Below are 20,420 nucleotides of genomic sequence, written 5' to 3'. Positions count from 1 at the left end.
GTGGGACCCATGAATTTGAAATGGGGTTTCATTAGAAAATGCCAATTAATCAAACCTGAAATGTGTCACAAAAACATATTGGGTTTGATGAACTTCTGCTGAACCACAGGCATGTTTCTGTTAGAAAATGGGGACTGTCTTTTCTAGTTCTGTATGAAATGTAATGCTCTGAATACTTGCATATTAAAAATGATTTTGGATTAGATGGACCACTGGTTCCCAAACTTTACTGGATCATGTAACACCTACTTGAAAAATTGATGTTTGAAGTACCACATGTTTATTTCTCCTTTTTGTGCATTTTTATTTTAGGCATTAATAGGCTTACCTTAAGTACTTATGGACTCTCTAGTAAAATAAATACCTGAAGAAGCTTAAAATGTTTGATTATAACTAGGGCTATCCAAAAACCAAGAATACAGTTCAGTGAAAAATTGTGAGACTTTGATATTTGTTTTCTTTCTGATGTGGAGTGAAACCAAAAATAAAATAGAAAGCAAGACAGAGACCTCCCCAAAACAGCCCATGATTACCTTGGATGTAAGAGACCCAGGTTGAAGTCCTGCTCAGGATCAGGTGGAGCAAGGACTTGAGCCTCAGTTTCCCACATCCTAGGTGAGTGTCCTAACCCAGTGGTTCTCAAGCAGGGATCTGCTGCAAATCATTTCAGGGGGTCTGCCAAGCAGGAAGCCCGAAGCCTAGGTGTCTCATGGGACTGAAGCTCTGAGTCCTGACTGAAACCGTCCCATGCTGCTGAAGCCCCAAGCCCCCCAACCCCATGGAGCTAAAGCTCCGAGCCATCCCTCACCCCGAGGGGCTAAAGCTCTGAGCCTCCTGCTGAAATGTTTTGGTATGTCACTGAAGTACATTCAATCGGTTTTTTTTTTTTTAACTTGTCTGATTTAAGTTTGAAGTTCTTGCTAATTCATATCTTGATTACTGTTGAATTTGAGCCAAATTTCAGTCTGGTTCTCTTTTTACAAAAGTTAAATCAAGGAAAATACAAAGCATTTTGAGTAGTTCTCGGAGAAAACAAAAAAAGTGCCATTAGTGAGAAGTGTGCCTGTGTGTAAAATGGAAGGCAGCTCAGAGAGGGGAAAGATAGAGAAGGGGTAGGCAACCTATGGCATGAGTGCCGAAGGCGGCACGTGAGCTGATTTTCAGTGGCACTCATATGCCTGAGTCCTGGCCACTGGTCCGGGGGGCTCTGCATTTTAATTTAATTTTAAATGAAGCTTATTAAACATTTTAAAAACCTTATTTACTTTACATACAACAATAGTTTAGTTATATATTGTAGACTTATAGAATGAGACCTTCTAAAAACATTAAAATGTATTACTGGCATGTGAAACCTTAAATAATAGTGAATAAATGAAGACGCGGCACAGCACTTCTGAAAGGTTGGCGACCCCTGAGATAGAGAGTTGGGTGCATCTTGGCTGGAAGTGAGAGTATCAGGCACTTTCAGCTCCATGAAGCCTTTTTGCTTCTCTGTCCATCTGACTCCCAATGAAGCAGGGCCCTACCTCCTAGATGCTTGCAATGTTGGGGAAATTGCACAGGGGTTCATCCTCCTTGGTGAAGACTCCAGCTTCGGCAGACCAGCTGCTTTGCTGCTGAAGAGCCAGCCCTGTATCTAGGCTTTTATTCACCAGACCAACCAATCACCCCCATCCCCAACTTCCCTGCAGGGACAGGAGAGAATTCCCCATGTGCCCCCTGCCTCACAGCCTAGTAGGGGCCAGGCTGCAGCCTCTGTAAGGCACAGGTTACAGATGCAGCATGCTCTGCAGCAGCTTCCTGTAGCATACCCTTTAAGTCTTGGGTGTCCTTGCAGCTGCAAGTTTTGCCTACACTCTGAACTAGCACTGTATGCATGTTCTTTTTCAGAAAAAAGGAGCTCCGGTGATGTGGCATACGGCTTTGCAAGTTTTTCTCATGGCTTGAGTTGTGCAATGTGGCACAAGCTGAAGGCTAAGCTCAGTGCAAATCCAGCTCATCAGATGAGAACACAGTGCCCATCTGCACAGCCACAGTGCACAGCACACCACTAATAAAACTATTGTGCTGGCATTGTTGGTGAATGTGTTCACCATTATGGCTAAAATTGTCCACACACGTGCATTTTGTTTCAAAACCACTTTCTGGCAAGCTGCAGCTCATGCACTGTTGATTTGAAACTGAACAATTTATTTTTAAGAGTGTCTGGCATACTATTTATAACATTCTCATGTACCATAGTTTGGGAATCACTGAGATAGGTTGTACTAAGTGAATTATGGAATGTGGATTAAGTCCTGTTTGTTTAATTGTTCTTAAATACAGATGCACACACTTTACGGAAGGAGATGGCTCAGAGGACTAGTAACGAGATATGTCCCTTTCATCTTTTGGTGAATAAGGACTGGTTATTAGTAACCAAAAATATTTGTTGTCTCTTCATTGGATTAAGTAAAATTAGCTGCTTGTATCAATCTTTGTTAGCAATCAAAGCAGAGACCAAGGTTTAAATGGGTATTGAGACTTGACTCTTAGAGTTGGTCCCTCAGAGACATATTAATGGTGTTTAAAAGGAAGCTTGGACTGCTGTTACCTGTGCTGTCCCTATTTTGTGGAGGGGAAAATTAGGGCTTAAGTTTTCAGAACTGCTAGTTTGCCAACTTTCACTGATAATAAAACTATATTTAAAGTCTCCAGAATTGTTTTCAGTCATGTTGATAGGCTCCTAAAGAAGTGCTGTCAAGTCCTCCTTGGCCTCCCAGTGGCCTCAGTGTGGGACCTCTTGGAAAGAAGTTTGAAGACAAGAAAGAATTAGTACTTCAGTACTGTGACTGTGGTATGGAAGACCCCATTTACAGACAAGGGGGGAAATTTTGCATAATTTGTCTTTAGTTTTTCTTCTCTGTGATTAAACTTATAGGACTGCGTGGCACTAATAACTAGTATGGGCTTCCATCATGCCTATTGAGCCTTGGCAATCTGAAGACCCAATACTAAAGAGTTAACATAGTTTGAATTTGTTCTGGATATTACTGTCCGTCTGACTGAGAATCCCCAAGGCTCTGTGTGTCAGGCTCTCTCTTTCAAAGCTTTGGTTGTTTTTTGCTGACGTGCACACAAAATGACAAACTAAAGAAGAAAAAGAATGGAAGGCTTATACTTTTCTGTAGTGTATTAAATGTAGATGACAGAGGCCATTCATTCTTACAGGTATAGTCTTGTGAGCTGTTAAACTCTGTTCAGGTATGAAAAGTGAAATACGTAGCCGGATGTAATGAGCTCAATATCCTTCCTTTCCATATACCTCCATCTCAAATACTTCTGCCTTTTTTTGTCTGCCTTTGTTCATAATGTAACACTACTGTCTACATAGTATCTCTTAATGAAATGCCATGCAATATGATGTCACGTCTGGGAGGGAAGAGCAAGTACTATATACCAGCTTAGTGTTGGCTTTCAGTTTAACCTCAGCTGTTTGTGCAGCCACACACAAAATTACATTAGAAGGATACATTTCTTGTTATTTCTACTTTTCATATTAGCTAAGCTATTTCAGGGATTCTCAGCCTTTTTCTTTCAAAGCCCCCCTCTCCCAACATGTAATAAAAACTCCAGAGCTTGGAGGGGGGTGTGGAGGCTCCAGGCTTCAGCCTCAGGGGGGTGCTTCTGTCCTGCAGGGAGTGGGGCTCAGGAGCCCTGTGGAATGGAAGGCCTGAGGGTTTTGCCCCACAGGATGGGGTCTCAGAGCTTTAGCACTTTGGGGCTTTAGCTCTGTGGGGTCGGCTTAGGGCTTCAGTCCGGTGGGGCAGCTTCTGTCAAGGCTCAGGGCACCAGAGCTCGGCGCTTCAGTCCTGTGGGGTGCCTGGGCTCAGGGCTTGAGCCCTATGGGGCATGTGGGCTCAGGGCTTTCACCTGCAGGGCACCAGAACTCCAAGCTTCAGGCCCAGGGCTCCAAGTGGCCCTGGTTGGCAGACCCCCTGTAATGGCTTGCAGTCCCCCAGTGGGCTGTGGACCCCCAGCTGAGAACTGCTAAGCTATTTAGCACAAATTCAGATCCAAAGGAGAACAGAGACTAATGTACTAGTGAGTAGTGTCTGAAGATACCAACCTATTATAATCATTTTGGGCAATGAAAGTTTGTAATGCATTAGTTCTTTACTCGTCAACAATTTAATTGATTTGCAATCATTTTAGGCCAAACAAAGAGAGAACAGGAGAATTGAGTGAGTCTGGAACATGCATAATCAAACATGGTCTGAATGCAGAAAAAATCTTCATGCAGGTTCATTACTTGAAGGTAAGAATGTGAAACTGACCTAACTGAAGCTGATGTTACCAACACATTTATAAACACTTATTTTTGTGTATCCTTTAATTAATAGCATCATCTTTGTCTTTGGCACTGATTTCTTCCAGGGCTATTTCCTTCTGCAGTCTCTAGCCAAGAGAATTGGAGAGGCTACATATTTTGAATTTTTAAGAAAGTTTGTGCAGAAGTTTCATGGACAACTGATCCTTTCTCAGGTACTCTGCTGATGCTTGTTTCCCAGTTTGTTGAAAAATAAGTGACTTTTATTTTTTGTTTGACTATTTTAATCACTGGTTTTGGAAATTTAAAATGTGGATAGGGTATAGGACACTGAGTCAGGAAACTTGGATTCTCCTTTAAGCTCCAACACGAACTCCGTTTTTCCTAAAGCAAGTCACACTTCACTTCTGTGCCTCATTTTCCCTATCTGTAAAATGGAGATGATATTTATTGTCCTTTATAAAGCACTTGGAACCTTGCATAAAAAGTGCTCTACAAGTGATATGTATGTATGTATTATTATTCAACACTTCATAGCAACAAGAGGTATAAATTGAGATCATCCTGCTCCAGAAGTACAGACCTCTGTCACTTGAACTAAATATAAATTCCTATTAGCTGTTAGCAGTAAAAACTAAATAATATGTATATACTGGAAGGATGCAATCCTACTCCCTTGAGGTCAGTGGCAAATATTCCATTGAAATCAATGGAAACAGAAATCAGTTCTTAGTGTAATTGATGTAAGATACTGTATCAGATCTTATAACAGTATGTACTCTATTGTGCAGTCATCACTGTCGTGTTGTCTGAGTGTCTTGAAGTTGCATTGCTGTCAGACTGACTCGTGTGCACCCATTTATTCAGGTACTAGTACCTGTGTCAGACTTTGATCGGATAAAGATAATTTAATCTAAATACATTGAAGGTGGCATGGAAACAGAACCTGCATTTACATTTGTTGCATTGGACTTTCAAAATTTCGGACTTGTTTGTGTATTTGGAACATTGGAAGCAGTTATGTGCCAAATTAAACTGGGTAATCAGCAAGTGCAGGAAAAATAGTGATTGCTAAAGGTGGCTTTAAGATCCACTCTGAAAGGAGACGATTCTTTTTAAAGCCAGGCTGAAGACATTCAGGGAAGAGACTCGCTGCTTAACTGCTAACTATTTCTTGGCAGAGTTACCTAGTCTCATATTGTACCTTGCTGCAGCTAAAGAAGAAAGCTGGGAAAAGCTATTCCATGACTCTATCTGCTCCACTAAAAGAACAAGCTAGTAGTACTTATACCCATTCTTAAAGTTTAGTCGTGTGTAGACAAGGTGCAGCTCTGCCACTTGAGGGAACATTGGGCACCCTAAGATAGAGAAGGCTCCCACTGCTTGCAGCTGTTTTGAATATCAGGTCATTTAGACTTCATTGGAGTTTTAATTGGCACAGAGTAAAAAAAAACCAATCACTGTCGAAGACTTGTCTGCACTATAGCTCCAAAGTTGTGAACCCGAGTGTTTTAGTGTTTAACACCAGCTGGAAACTTTTTTGAAAATTATTGCAAGGAAGCAAGAAACTGGCAAATGCCCTTAATTTGACTGCAGGAAAAGTGTTAGATTGAGGTAGAAAAAGTCAGCTTGTTGCCGTTAGATCTACTAGCCTGACAGGAAATCAATTAAGTTAGTGAATTACATAAATATTGCAAAATGTTGGAAGGTCCCAACACATTAAGCTATTAGGTCATCCTAGCCAGATCATATTGCAGTGATCCTACTAATCTACTAGTAATCTTCCCTCTCACTCTGATGCTCTGCTGTAAAGTGTGAATTTGTAGTGTATCCAGCTGTTCTTTCACAAGCTGAAACATTTCATGCATGTTCTCATCCCAGAAGCAAGTATTCGTAGTAGTTTGTGGAGCCATTTTTGACTTGAGAGTGAATATATGGCATTTTTCATCTAAGATTTCTCAAGACTCATTTTTTGAATATAATTAACTCAAAGAAGACTTTGTTTTAAAACTTCAAACTTGGCCATGTGATTAGTCAAGATTGAGAAATGTGCTTTCCTTTGTTTGAAGATATTTGATTTTGAAATAGTAAAGTTATGGATGTTTTCTTAAAAATGCATCAATCATAGTGTATTTTCTTACACCAGAAAGACACACTAAAGTCTGATGCTTTGAACAGTCATGTCTATGTTTGGGAATCAGAGGTGGCTGGAATGAGTCACAATGCCATTGCAACAATTCTGGTACTTTTTCAGCAGTTCATTGGAGGCCAAATCCAAAGTTACTGGAAAGACTGAATAGGAGTTTGATCTTACCCTTAGGTAACAATTGTTGTACATTTCTAGACACACATAAGTAGCATTTTCTGTTGGTCCATCTTTGTTGTATAACTATGTAATAAAAATGCAAGGAGGCAGAGTTATGATTAATTCTGAATTTCTTGTCTCTGTGTATTGAAAATCTCAACTTTAATGTTGCATTTGTTTAGGTATTTGGCATTTAATTGTGGCTAGGCATACATGATATCAGAAGTAATTACTGTATTTAAAAGTTTCTACCAACTTTTCTTATTCAGGTTCTTTCTTGAAAAGTACAGTATTCTGTCACCACTGAAGCAATAAGAGGTTTAAAATAAAGGCACAAGTGGTAAATTTAAATACGGTCTTATACTTTTGCCTTGTCCAAAACAATTGTAAGCATTCCCAGCATTAAGAGTTCTGAGGAAGAGAGAAAGTAAAAACTCACAGTGCAAATAATTATCTACTTTCTGAATACAAGTCTTGTTTTCAGTGATATTTGTAGTAGTTTTCCTAGATGAGAGCTGCAGGTGCAAGGAAATGACTTCAGATGTGAAACATTAATCCGTTTGCTTTTTTTCCTTCATTTTGATTGCCAGTGCTTAGTATGTTTCTAATCGTAGTTTTTGTTTATTTTACTTGAAGTAACAACAGATGAGTAAAGCAAGTCTGGAATCTTTTAGCAGGATTTAAAAATAAATCTTCTGTTTTACTTTCTATGGGAGAATCATTTAGCAACAGCTTTGAATTGAAATTTTATAATGAATGGAATGATATAGAAATAAGTGAGTACAAGTTCCTGATTTCACTACTGCAGTTAATTCTACTGTTTAATTTGATGGTGGAAAAAGAACACACTAGGAATCAAGTTGTTTGCAAAGTTTCATTTTCATAGACTTCCATCTGCTATAATAATACCCGGGACCTGAACTGCTCCTGCATTCTGCTTAGGTTCTAATCTGGTGTGGCACAGAAACAGTCTTGCTTAAAAACAAACAAACAACACTTTTTAAATCCCAGATTTTGTTTTGACAAAGTTTTAAAGGGCAAACTTTCAGTGAATAGAGGCCACGGTATAAGTATATACATATACACACACATGCACACTTACGTATACTCAAGCTATTACCACAATTTTATATGATAAATGGGTATCTACACCTGCAAATTAATAGTTACGTGTTTGGCTTGCTCATTTGCTCGTACAAATATGGCAGTTGGAGGTGGAAATGTAGACATGCTGGTGTCTGAGCATTTTTGTGCATAGACAGTTCTGGATTGCTTTTTAAAGTAACCAGAGTCTGAAATATATTTATACCCTTTGGCTCCAGTCCTGGAAACTTTTCCATGTTTGAAGACCCTGAGCTTGAGTGAATACCCATTAATGTCAATGGGGCTCAACGTAGGCTCAGAAGACTCCCTGTCCATTGCAGATTACAGGATTGGAGCCTTTGTTTGCTTTTGCACTTAACTGAGGTTGGAACACAGAAATAGATGCCAGTTTCACTTCAGTCCAGTTAGTTTCACATTCTGATTCTCACATTCACTAACGCTGGGATCGGCAACCTTTGGCCCGCGGCCCGCCAGGGTAAGCACTCTGGTGGGCCAGGCTGGTTTGTTTACCTGCCACGTCTGCAGGTTCAGCCGATGGTGGCTCCCATTGGCCGTGGTTTGTCACTCCAGGCCAATGGGGGCTGCAGGAAGCCGCAGCCAGCACATTACTCAGCCCGCGCCGCTTCCCGCAGCCCCCATTGGCCTGGAGTGGTGAACCGCGGCCAGTGGGAGCCACCATCGGCCGAACCTGTGGACACGGCAGGTAAACAAACCGGCCTGGCCCACCAGAGTGTTTACCCTGGTGGGTCGCATGCCAAAGGTTGCCCCTCCCTGCACTAACACATTGTTGCCATTTTTGATTGCTAATATTGTGCAGGGAATGTTTATATTAAAGCACAATACATTGAAATTAAAACTTAATGAAATTAACGAAAAAAGTCTATTAAAATCAAGTTTTATCAAAGTCCTTTCTAAAGCAAAACCTACATTTTAGTTTTAAAATATTTGAGTACCATTTTAAATCTAATTAATCAAGTTATACTATGCTCGTAGACTCTTTGATTGTCTACAGGTGCATTGCTTTTTAAAGACTTCTTTCTCTGCATATATGCTTGCTATAAACTCTGTGAACATTCACTTTATTTATAATCATGCACACAAAAACTATGTAAAGAACATTATTAAGATTGCAAAGTCAAGCACTCAAAAGTTAGGAAAAGCAAGAATTAAGCTTGTCTGTATCATTTCCTAACTATTGAGTGCTTGACTTTGCAGCCTTAATAATGTTGTTTTAACTTAATGTTTTTGTGTCTAATTTAATACATTTTAAAAAACAATCTGAAAAAACATAAATTCAATTGTATGGCATCATCTTGACATCCACATGAGTAATCAGAATGGTAGGAACCTTTGGACTCACCAGCCAGATCTCTGCTACTTGAGTTAATAGAGTAGCTAATAGCGGCAATAGACTGCAATTCTCTGTGTGGACTGGCACTGGGGGGGATGAGATACACTTTGCTAGTGAGTTTCACAGATAGCAGAGGAATGGTGCATGAATCTTGGGTGCCATTCCAGGTGTTCTAGTGATTACAGACTCTTCTGTCTTCTACTTCCAACTTGTCCCTTTTCCTGTTCTGTCTCTTCTCTGCCTCTGGCACCTCATTCCAGTCCCATCCTCCTTACGATCCTTACTTCTTATCTCAGTCCGACTCCTTAAACATCAGTCCCAGTTATCCACCAGAACCCTGGCTCCTCAGCAGATCCGTCTTCTTTATACACTACTACCTTCACCCAGCTCCACTGATACCCAATTTCCTTGCCCAGCCAGTTCTATCCTTCCTCTCGGCTTCTCATCCAATCTTAGTCTTCCCTCACTTACTGGCTCACAGTCCCCCCCTCCACCTGTTTCCCTCTCTGGCTCCTAGTACCAGTTTACCACACCCCCTAAGAAACGAGTGGCACCTCTATCACTACCTACTGTAGAATATGGTGTAGATGCTAATTTGTGGTTACCCTTCTTTGGAATAATGTAATGCCAATATTTAAAAAGAGCTCTAGAGGTGATCCTGGCAATTACAGACAGGTAAGTCTAACATCAGTACTGGGCAAATTAGTTGAAACAATAGTAAAGAATAAAATTGTCAGACACATAGAAGAACCTAAATTGTTGGGCAAAAGTCAACATGGTTTCTGTAAAGGGAAATCATGTCTTACTAATCTATTAGAGTTTTTTGATGGGGTCAACAAATATGTGGACAAGGGGGATCCAGCAGACATAGTGTACTTCAGGTTTCCAGAAAGTCTTTGACAAGGTCCTTCACCGAAGGTTCTTATGTAAATTAAGTTGTAATGGGATAAGAGAGAAGATCCTTTCATAGATTGAGAACTGGTTAAAAGACAGGGAACAAAGGGTAGGGATGAATGGTAAATTTTCAGAATGGAGAGAGGTAACTAGTGGTGTTCCCCAAGGGTCAGTCATAGGACCAATCCTATTCAACTTATTCATAAATGATCTGGAGAAAGGGATAAACAGTGAGGTGGCAAAATTTGCGGATGATACTAAATTGCTCAAGATAGTTAAGACCAAAGCAGACTGTGAAGAACTTCAAACAGATCTCACAAAACTCAATATTGACAAAAACTTAGGCAAATGAAATTTAATGTGGATAAATTAAGTAATGGACATTGGAAAAAATACCCAATATACATACATATGTTGGGGCTAAGTTAGCTCCAACTAATCAGAGAAAGAGTCTTGGAGTCGTTGTGATAGTCTCTGAAGACATCCACGCAGGAGCAGGCGCAGTCAAACGCAAACGGGATGTTAGGTAACATTAAAAAAGGGATAGAGACTAAGGCAGAGAATATCTTATTGCCCTTATATAAATCCAGTGATGCCACCACTTGAATACTGCGTGCAGATATGATCTCCTCATCTCAAAAAGATATACTGCATTTAGAAAAGTTCAGAGAGGGCAACTAAAATATTAGGGTTTGGAACAGGTCCTAATTTAGAGAGATAAAGAGCTAGACTTTTCAGCTGAAAGAGGAGACTAAGTGGGATAACAGCGGTAATATAAAATCATGAGTGGTTGGAAGAACGTGAATAAGGAAAGTTATTTACTTGTTCCCATAGTATAGAATAGAGGGCCACCAAATGAAATTAATGGGCAGCAGGTTTAAAACAAATAAAACGAAGAAGTTCTTCACACAGCGCACAGTCAATCCTTGGAACTCCTTGCCTGAGGAGGTTGTGAAGGCTAGGACTATAACAGAATTTAAAAGAGAACTAGATAAATTCATGGAGGTTAAGTCTATTAATGGCTATTAGCCAGGATGGGTAAGGAATGGTGTCCCTATCCTTTGTTTGTCAGAGGGTGGAGATGGATGGCAGGAGAGAGATCACTTGATCATTACCTGTTAGGTTCACTCCTTCTGGGACAGCTGGCATTGGTCAATGTCGGTAGACAGAATACTGGGCTGGATGGACCTTTGGTCTGACCCAGTATGGCCATTCTTATGTTCCTAGTACTAAATACCTATCTTTAGAACCCTGAAATACATTCATTATAAACTTCGATAAACAATAGGAGCATCCTAATTTCAAGGAAAATTGTAAAATAATGTCTGTTGCTAATAGATGTATATGAATTGTCTTCCTTCTTCTTAATTTCCTCTCATTATCTTCTTGGAAAACAAAGAAGAGCCTGAATCAAAAAGTAGAGATTTTGTCTTGCAGTAACTGAGACTATATTACATACAATGTGAAAATACTAGTAGGACAAGAGATATCAGCTAATAATAGATTATAAAACACTGATGAGATAGCAGATCAAGGGATCTGGCTAGATTAACATTTGAAGTTTCTGTATAAATGGCCTTGAGTATGAATACTTTCAGTCAGATTTGTATCATCCCTGTCACAGCTGTAATGATGCCAACAAATGGTAAAATCTTTTGGACAACAGTACTGACCTGGCCTGAATTTGACCTGATTTAAAGTGGAAAGGTTTATTCCATTATTGACACTTTGAACTAGGTACTCCCTCTCCTTTAACAACGTATTATAGAATATCAGGAGGTCATCTAGTCCAACCCCCCCTGCTCAAAGCAAGACCAATCCCCAGACAGGTTTTTACCCCAGTTCCCTAAATGGCCCCCTCAAGGATTGAGCTCACACCCCTGGGTTTAGTAGGCCAATGCTCAAACCACTGAGCTATCACCCCCACCCCAAGTAATATATGGAGATATACCTATCTCATAGAACTGGAAGGGACCCTGAAAGGTCATTGAGTTCAGCCCCCTGCCTTCACTAGCAGGACCAATTACTGATTTTGCCCCAGATGTCTGAGTGGCCCCCTCAGGGACTGAACTCAGAATCCTGGGTTTAGCAGGACAGTGCTCAAACCACGTATTCAGCAAAACAGGGTACACCCATTCCCTAGGAATCAAACTTGCTGCCTTCAATACAACACTCTTTGCCAAGGTAGCAAGAGCTCACTTTCAGGAATCATACTAAGCAATCTGTGCTGCAATGCACAGCATTGCTAGGCTAAAAGACCTGTCCCCAGTAAGATACTTTTAATATTAACAAACTTGATTTACTGCTAGTTAAAAACAGATGGTAAAAATGGAGAGTTATTTTTAATAATGCTTCTCTCCTGAAAACTGCTTGTGGGAGCCCGAGTAGTTAGTGTGTTGTATCAAAGTGATTGTTACAAAGAATGAGATTATATTTAAAGTGATGAGTGCCAGAAGACTTCTGGTATGTCAGGGGTAACTTTATAAAGAGAATGAACTGTATTATTCTAGACTGGGCTGGTTGCACCACCTATTATTAAGGTTGTCTGACACTTTGAGGATGTGCCTTTTGGGGGGGGAAGTATGTGATTGTGTAATTAAAGACTGTATCATTATGCAGACACATCAGGAGGCCAAAGTAAGGTTGCACAGACAGCCTTAATTTCAGCATTTCTTAACTTTTCCTAAGTTTTGGGTGCTAGAATTTGCAACTTTAATTAAAGTTTTTTTAATGTAATTTTGTTATTGTGTGTAATAGATTCAATAAAGACAGAATGTAGAATTGTGTTAAAACAGTGAGCAGTGTTTTCAGGTTCTTTTTCTTTTAACTTGTAACACCTTTCAGCTTGACTGGGTTGGAAAACTGACAGACAAAATGTATGTTATCTATACAATCAAACAAAGTAATAATATAGATGAGACATAAATTTCTTTCTTATTAGTCTCCTATCTGCAGCTGTTTAAATTCTTTTGCTAGTGACACAGACACAGTGAATATTTTGATAGAGATATTAATTGTGGTGCTTTTGTTCCTTTTCCAGGATTTTCTTTACATGCTGCTGGAGAACATCCCAGAACAAAAAGGGTATGTGAGAATCAGGCTAGAAAAGATAAAGAAGGGAGTAGAAATCAGCTCTAAGTATGAGTTATGCCAACGAGAGATGTCCGTAGGGAGTTTTTAATATTACACACACGCACACCCCTACCTCTGACAGGAAAGGTAAGCATAAAGATATTTTAATAGTACTGTTAATAGTGAGGATACATCATACTTATGTAGCACCTAAACTTTAAATAATTAGGTGCCTGACTGTCTTATGCACCCTTGAACATTTTTCCCCAAGTGACTCGCCCAGGTTACACAAGGAAGTCTGTAGTAGAGCTTTGAATAACCCCTGTTCTATACTTTAGCTACAAAATCATCCATCCCTAAAACCATGCAACTGCCAGTGTCCAAATACTGGGTCAAATTTTTCTATCCTTATTTAAGTAAAAGTATAGTTTATTCCACAAGTAATCCCCATTGTCTCCTCCACGAATAATCCCATTGTCTCCAGTGGGACGTCTTGAGGAATAAGGTGCAGTTCAAAGTGTGTTAGGGGATCAAAATCTGGCTCATTGTTATATAATGGATAACAGCAGTTCAGCCTACAAGAAACAAAAAATGGATCTTGTGAAAAATAAACAGAAGATGGGTATTTTAGACAGCAAAAGGAAAAACAGAAATGGAAGAAATATTGTTGCCTATAGCTGATAAAGCCTGTTGGCCAAGGTAGCTCTCTGAGTTATTTGCAGAAATCCCACTGTTCTCAGTGAAAGTTGCATACTTGTTTATGAACATCAGAGTCCCTTCATATGGTCAATTAATTTTTCCATTTATAAACAGTCATAACTGCTTGGTTCACTGTTTAATCAGAAGGTTTAGAAGACTTCATTCTAATTTCTTGCACTCTTGTTCTTGTATATTCAGCTGCTGAAAGCATCTGAGAAACTTCAGATTAATCCTGCTTCATGATGAGCAGTATGCTAAATCCAGTATCAAAATTACAAAGTCTCACAGGACTTTTATAGCTTTTATACCTCATGATAGGAGGAGTAATAATTTAATAACTAATGCCTCTTTTCCAACTGCCAACTCTCGACCATTGCTGAGAACACAAATTAGAAATATTGCCAAGTTTTATCAAGTTTGAAGTGTTTTCTAAAAAAAAGTTGACATTTCAACCAAGAAAAATGATATTACCAAGCACCCTTTTTTTCCTTTTTGGTGTCATTGAATTTTATTTTCCACAATCATAAATATGGAGGAGAGAGAAAGATGTATTTTTGTAAAAGGGTTAATTATTACATATGGTCCTGTAAAATATTTGGGAGCTGGTTTGACAATAAACTGCTTTGTTTTTTGCAAAATGGTCAAAATAAAGTGTGTTTGAATCATTTTACTGATCACAGTTCTGCTGTGTATTGGAAATAAAGGGCCAGTACACTTTGCACACTGGATGAGACATATGACTTTCTTCAGTCTGTTCCACCCCTACCGTATTTTCATGGCCTAGGATCATTGGAGATAATAGAGTGAGGGAGATAAAGAGGATGTCTCCTGTTGACCACCAACAAACATTTGCATTAGCATCTTGACAATTATCATATTTTCAGTTGAATGCAAGTCGACTGCTAAAGAGGTATGTGTGGTAAATGTAGTGTAGGGGGATACGTATTCTGAAATGGGGACATTTTGTAGATACTGATTTTTCAAAGGTTATGTAATTGCTTCACACCTTGGAGAGTCCAAGAAAAGATGGTGGAAATGAAACTTTCAATTTCTGCTATTCTTTCATGTCCCAGGACTTGTGAGCTACTGAGCATCCTCATTTCCCATGTAAGTCAGGATGTTTTCAGTACCTTATAAGGTGGGTTCCTCAAAAGCATTGTGAATGTGCTACTTTTCTGTAACCCAGGGGTTAAATATCAGCTGTTTAAAAATTGTCTCTAATATTGGAAAGAACCAGATTATTTATCGTGTGGCATCATGAGTTTAGTATCTAGCGAAAAAAGGTATGACATGATTCAATTGTGGGATGTCGAAGCTTGACAAATTTAGACTGAAAATCAGACATACATTTTAAACAATGAGAATAATTAACCATTGAAGATCTTACCAAAGGTCACGGGGAAGTCTCCATCTCTGACAATTTTAAAAATAAGATTGGATGTTTTTCTAAAAGATCTGCTCTAGGAATTATTTTGAGGAAATTCTATGGCCTCTGCCATACAGGAGGTCAGACTAGATGATCACAGTGGTCTGGCTTTGGAATTTATGAGTCTAGCCCAGACTCTCTCTTTTTTTTTAATCTTTCCAAAAATACCTCAGGAATAATACTTGTTTAAATAATAAGTGGTTTTCTAGCTCAAAAATTGTCAGAAAAAATAAGTCTAGTTAGGGAAGTTATTTCATTTTAATGACGATATGTCCAGATTTCTTGTTAAACCCTCTTTTTTTTCCATTTCTCACTTTTCCTATGCTTTGATGTGGTGCAAAGTGTTATTTGAACAAGGAAACCAATTTTTGATCTAGATATGTGCCAAGATATTTTCACTTTTAATAAGATCACTGCAAATGAAGTGTGGCTCCAGTAGTTCTTGCATACCCCTGTGGAATGTAAAGCCAGAATTTCAGATTCATGGTAATCTATTTTGTAACCAAACATATGATATACCTGAATTTGTCTGCAGCCAGTGTGATTTTGGCAGTAGAGATCAATGGTAACACCAAGAATAACAAAAGGTCATCTGTACACAGAGCTTTTATTCCTTGTGTGTTGTAATGATGCTTTTCTATTACTGGACATTCTCTGTTATGATTTGTATAGGCCTTAATAACTAGGGTAAAAAAGAGCAGAAGCAAATTCATTGTTCTTCCAAAATTAAATTTGTCTAAACATCTTCCGTCACACATGATTTCCAGGATTGGAATGAAATACATTTAAACATCAGAGCTAAATCTAAAAAGCCTCTTTACACAAAAATGGCAGATCTACCCAACCCAATCAAATATCATTTTAATACTAAGAAAAGCCCATTAGTTGGATGGTATTGAACACCCACAGCTCCTAATGTTTGTGATGAAGTAGTGGCCCTTATAAAAAGGCTTAATAGTATAAATTTAGGCCAACTTGTTGCCCTCACTTCTTCCCGTACTGTCGACAATAGTGTTATACTTGTGTAACTGAGAACAGAATTTGATCTGATGTAGATTTTGGCAATGAGAATTCCTAGATTATCATTGACTGAAACCAGTCATATGACAACATGGCAATTTTATGTAGTTTATATGTTGGAATAATGCTAATTATTTTTATGTTATTGGGTACATCGGATGAGGTCTAAACGACTCTTGCACCAAAGTTTGAGTTTCCCTCCAGTATAGGAGGGCTTTAATTTTTAGTCACAGATGATTTTTCAGTTGATACCTGTTGATTGGCAACTGCATGGAAGAGACTCTTCTCCATTCAGGTGCAACCTCCCAAGTGACATCCCCATTGATTTTGTCTTCCTTTCAGACCTACAAGGGTCTATACTTATGCATGCAGAGTACAGACTCTGCACACCCAGCTAGCATGAGTATAAATAGTGTAAGTGGTGATGCATGGCTAATGTGAGTAGAGTGCCCTACACATCTGAACCCCAGGGTATGTGCCCTACATGGCTTTCTACACACCCAAGCACATCTACACTGCTATTTAGCAGTGTAGTGTCCTGCTGCCTCCTCACTGCCAAAGCCTTTCCCTGCTGCAATGAAAGGCTCCAGCAGTGAAAAAATGCTCTGACAACTCCCCAGTGCTAGAGCCTTTCCCCACTGCCTGCCCCTTCCAGAGCCTTTCACTGCCACAGGACAACTGTGGACACAGCCTGCCTTTCACTGCAGTGTGTAGCTACACATGTAGTGCCTGTAGTCTATACACTGCGGTAAGTGTGGACATAGCCTAAGTGCCTGGTTTAGAGGACTGCTTCACATTCTGCCTTGGCTCAGTTTGGAAGGGAGCTTGGCTATTGAAAACTCTCCTCCAGGGCAATAGCCTCTGACAGGGGGCCAGGACCAGATAGGGTAGAGGACATTATATATTTGCAGGCTCCTTGGTCTGCCTCTTCTCTGCTAAGGAACTTTTTGTATGAAGGACTAAGGGCCAGAGCAACTAACAGATGTCTAAGGGTATGACTACATCAGTGGAAGAGGTTTTTCTGTTGATATAGGTAATCCACCTCTCCAAGAGGAGGTAGCTAGGTCAATGGAAGAGTCTTTCTGTTGACCTAGCCATATCTACACTATGGGTAAGTTGACCTATGTAGTGTGCTTAGGGCACAGAATTTTTCACAGCCCTCAGTGATGTAACTAGGTTGATCTAAGTTTTAGATAAGACCAGGCCTTAATATCAGTGCTTGCCTCAGTCTGCCAAGTCTGCCCTCCTGAGCTTTCCTGTTTAGTGTGGACTGCTCTGTTCCGGAGGCTCAGGTTGTCTTGGCCTTCCTCCAGCAAACCTGAAATGCTTCTCACACATGATTGAAGCATCTTATTTTCTTCTGTTTAGCTTCAAAATCCACTGCTATCATAAAAACAAACAAGCAAAGAAAAAACTGATTTCTCTTGTACCTGTGCATTATACTGCATTAGATTTGATCATAACTCCCAGTAGCGTTACTGCCCCCAGGACCCATGATCTTTAGCCCTAATGTAAATTGATCCTATTCATATCTGTGCAACATGTGAGCCATGCAAACTCTCAGTGTTTTTAAACCCCTGTTACAGTGGGTATGTTTCATCAGCTCCAGATAAATCCGAATCACAGCTGCTTGAGCTCTGTGTGGCTAGTCTTCTTGAGTAATTAACTTCTGTTACTTTTGGGTATTTGTTTTGGCTTTTTTTGATTTTTGTTATTTCATTTGCTTCTGCAAAACAAATATAAGATAAAAAGTAAAGCTACATTTTCCATAATATACTACAAATGAAGTATAGCTTGTAACTTTATTTGTAACTTTAATAACTATGACCTAGTAACCACCTTCCATGTCTTCATAAATTTCCAATTTTTCAACATACTTGGCTACACAAGTGGATCCTGTCTCCTATATTTTTATTAACTTACTTTCTTGGATTAGAAAACTGCTAGTCATGATGGGGGAGAGTTTTTAAAGGCACAACTGGCTAATAGGCATCTAACTGCCAATGAAAATATTTCAAAATCTCCCTCAAAATGTCTTATTTCTTCCAATTTTTCTGTAAATTACTGTATGTATGCTAGTTGCAAAAAATAATCCATTGTGACAACATAACAGGTGGTAGTAAAAATCACTACTTGGATCTTGGATTTACTCCTTTTTGGATATATGCCTAGTCATGTTACCAGAATAATTTATCTTGAAAATGGTCATGTCAAAGAATTTGTACATCCAGATGAAGAAATAAAAAGACATACTTGTAAAAGTATTTTCAGTTGGATATGGCAGTCTTCTTACCCTCCTTTACTAAACTGTTATGTATTTTTAATGTGCACTTTTAACAGCTGCAATGTTCCACCACAGAGGTGGCTGCATTTCCTTGTTAATGAAGTGATTCCTATATGTAAAGTTTGTAAAGTGCTTTGAGATGAAAGTCCGCTACTTAAAGCCTTTATATGATCATACTAATTCTGATTAATAATTGTATTACAATAGCATCTAGGGGCCTCATCCGAGATCAGGGCCTCATTGTGTTGGGGCAAGTATACATTAATAGATCATCCCTAGTTTGAGGCTCTTACAGTCTAAATTGATAGACAAAGGGTAGTTAAAAGGAAGTATTACCCCCATTTTACAGAAGGGGAATCTAGCATATGGAGATAGTGACTTTTCCAAGGTCACACAGGAATTCTGTGGCAGACCTGAGAAGTGAACCCAAGTCCCAGTCTATTACCTTAACCACAAGACCACCCATCATCTTTTCTTTTGTCCCAGCTCAGCAAATCACTTAAGCATGAAACTTAAATGTCTTGGTATCAGTGGGCTTTAAACAGTGGTATGTGCCCTCTCTGAATAGAGATGCTTTTCTGAATTGAGGGTTCTTTAAATATCATGATGTATGTGCTTCCTGTAGGGTGACCAGATGAGATGAAGAAAATATCAGGACACGTGGGGGGTGGGAGGTGTCTGCCGGCAGAGCCAAAAAAAAAAAAGCTGAGTGCTGCTGGCCGAGTGTGAAATATCGGGACAAATTGCATCCCGACCAAAGATCGGGATGGTCCCAATTTTATCAGGACGTCTGGTCACCCTAGCTTCCTCTAAGACATGGATCTTGCTGCAGTAATCTATGTGTAATCTGTTTTTCTGGCTTGATTCAAAGCCCATGAAGTCAGTAGGAGTCTTTCCATTCCATTCACAGGCCTTTTTGGTTAGACTCTTTGTCAGCCGCAGAATGGATCTTTGCCACATGCTCTGGACAGGGGGTAACACTTGAAGAGAACTTGGTTATGTCTAGTCTAGGATAAAATATGTTGTTTTTTAAGAACGTTAGCTGGAATGTCCCAGCTAATATGTTCTAAAACTAGTGGAGACAAGGCATGTTCTACTTTAACATGTGCTAGCTGGATTAGTTGAAATGTGGGTGAAGCCCAAATCAAAAGGATCAGCTATTGCAGTAACCTTTAAAAATAGGCAGCATTAGAGTTTCAATACAATCTGAGCAACTTCTTAGCTTCATATTTTTCCTAGATTAGTATGGTGGCTGAATAGTGTCATAAACTCCTTTCAAAGACAGTGTTTTGAAATGTCCCACTGCTGACTCTGAACTCAGAGAAAGCTAAACTAAGACTTAGGCATTGTAAAGCTGCTGCAAATGAAATGTCATTATTTTGCATTGATTTTTACTAGAAAAATCTTACCCTTATAGTATGGCTGTTTTCTAAAAGCTGCTGTAAAATTGTCATCATGAGGTTCTGTGTTTATTGTCTGTTAATGAAAACCAGATCAAATTTACTCTATTACAAGTGAGAGGTTTTTTTCCGCTAGCTGCTAGATTTACAAACTCAGTTTAGAATCTAAAAGTCAATTTGTGCTCTTTCTGACTTTTGCAACAGCAGTAATAAAGATTCTGCAGTTGGAATGTTGTAAGTAATTCTGATGATGATGCATGAGACATAACAGTATCCAGCTCAATTTCTTTGAATGCTGTGTTATTTCTGCAGTGTTAACAAGACTGAGAAAAAAGAAAAAAAAAAGAAAAAGAAAAAAGGCAATAGATTTGACCCATAATATATATATGTAAGGCAAATCTGTTGAGTTAGAAGATACCAATTTTACAGACACTTTTCTGATCACAACTGTACTTGGCTCATCTTTTTAGAAAAAAGAAAAAAGGCAAATGTTGGGCATGAAATGAAATCAAATCAATATGTAAAATTAGAAATAACATAATAGGGAACCTTC

At 39.1% G+C, this 20,420-nt stretch overlaps 1 protein-coding gene across 12 annotated transcripts in view; it reads left to right on the top strand.

Annotated features, from left to right (window-relative positions):
• The window catches only part of AOPEP (aminopeptidase O (putative)), a 346,149-nt gene that overhangs the window by 205,260 nt on the left and 120,469 nt on the right, over positions 1–20,420 (top strand). For all 12 annotated transcript variants that reach the window (XM_075067225.1, XM_075067228.1, XM_075067224.1 and 9 more), the window contains 3 exons: positions 4,198–4,300; positions 4,420–4,527; positions 13,007–13,050. In XM_075067225.1, the coding sequence (XP_074923326.1) occupies positions 4,198–4,300; positions 4,420–4,527; positions 13,007–13,050 (255 nt within the window). The remainder of the gene's footprint in view (positions 1–4,197; positions 4,301–4,419; positions 4,528–13,006; positions 13,051–20,420) is intronic.

This window comes from Chelonoidis abingdonii, chromosome 6 (assembly GCF_003597395.2).
Source record: "Chelonoidis abingdonii isolate Lonesome George chromosome 6, CheloAbing_2.0, whole genome shotgun sequence".
In the NCBI taxonomy this organism is placed as follows: domain Eukaryota; kingdom Metazoa; phylum Chordata; order Testudines; family Testudinidae; genus Chelonoidis; species Chelonoidis abingdonii.
The sequence above is the reverse complement of the archived record's forward strand: the minus strand, read 5'-3'. Positions and strand labels throughout refer to the sequence as shown.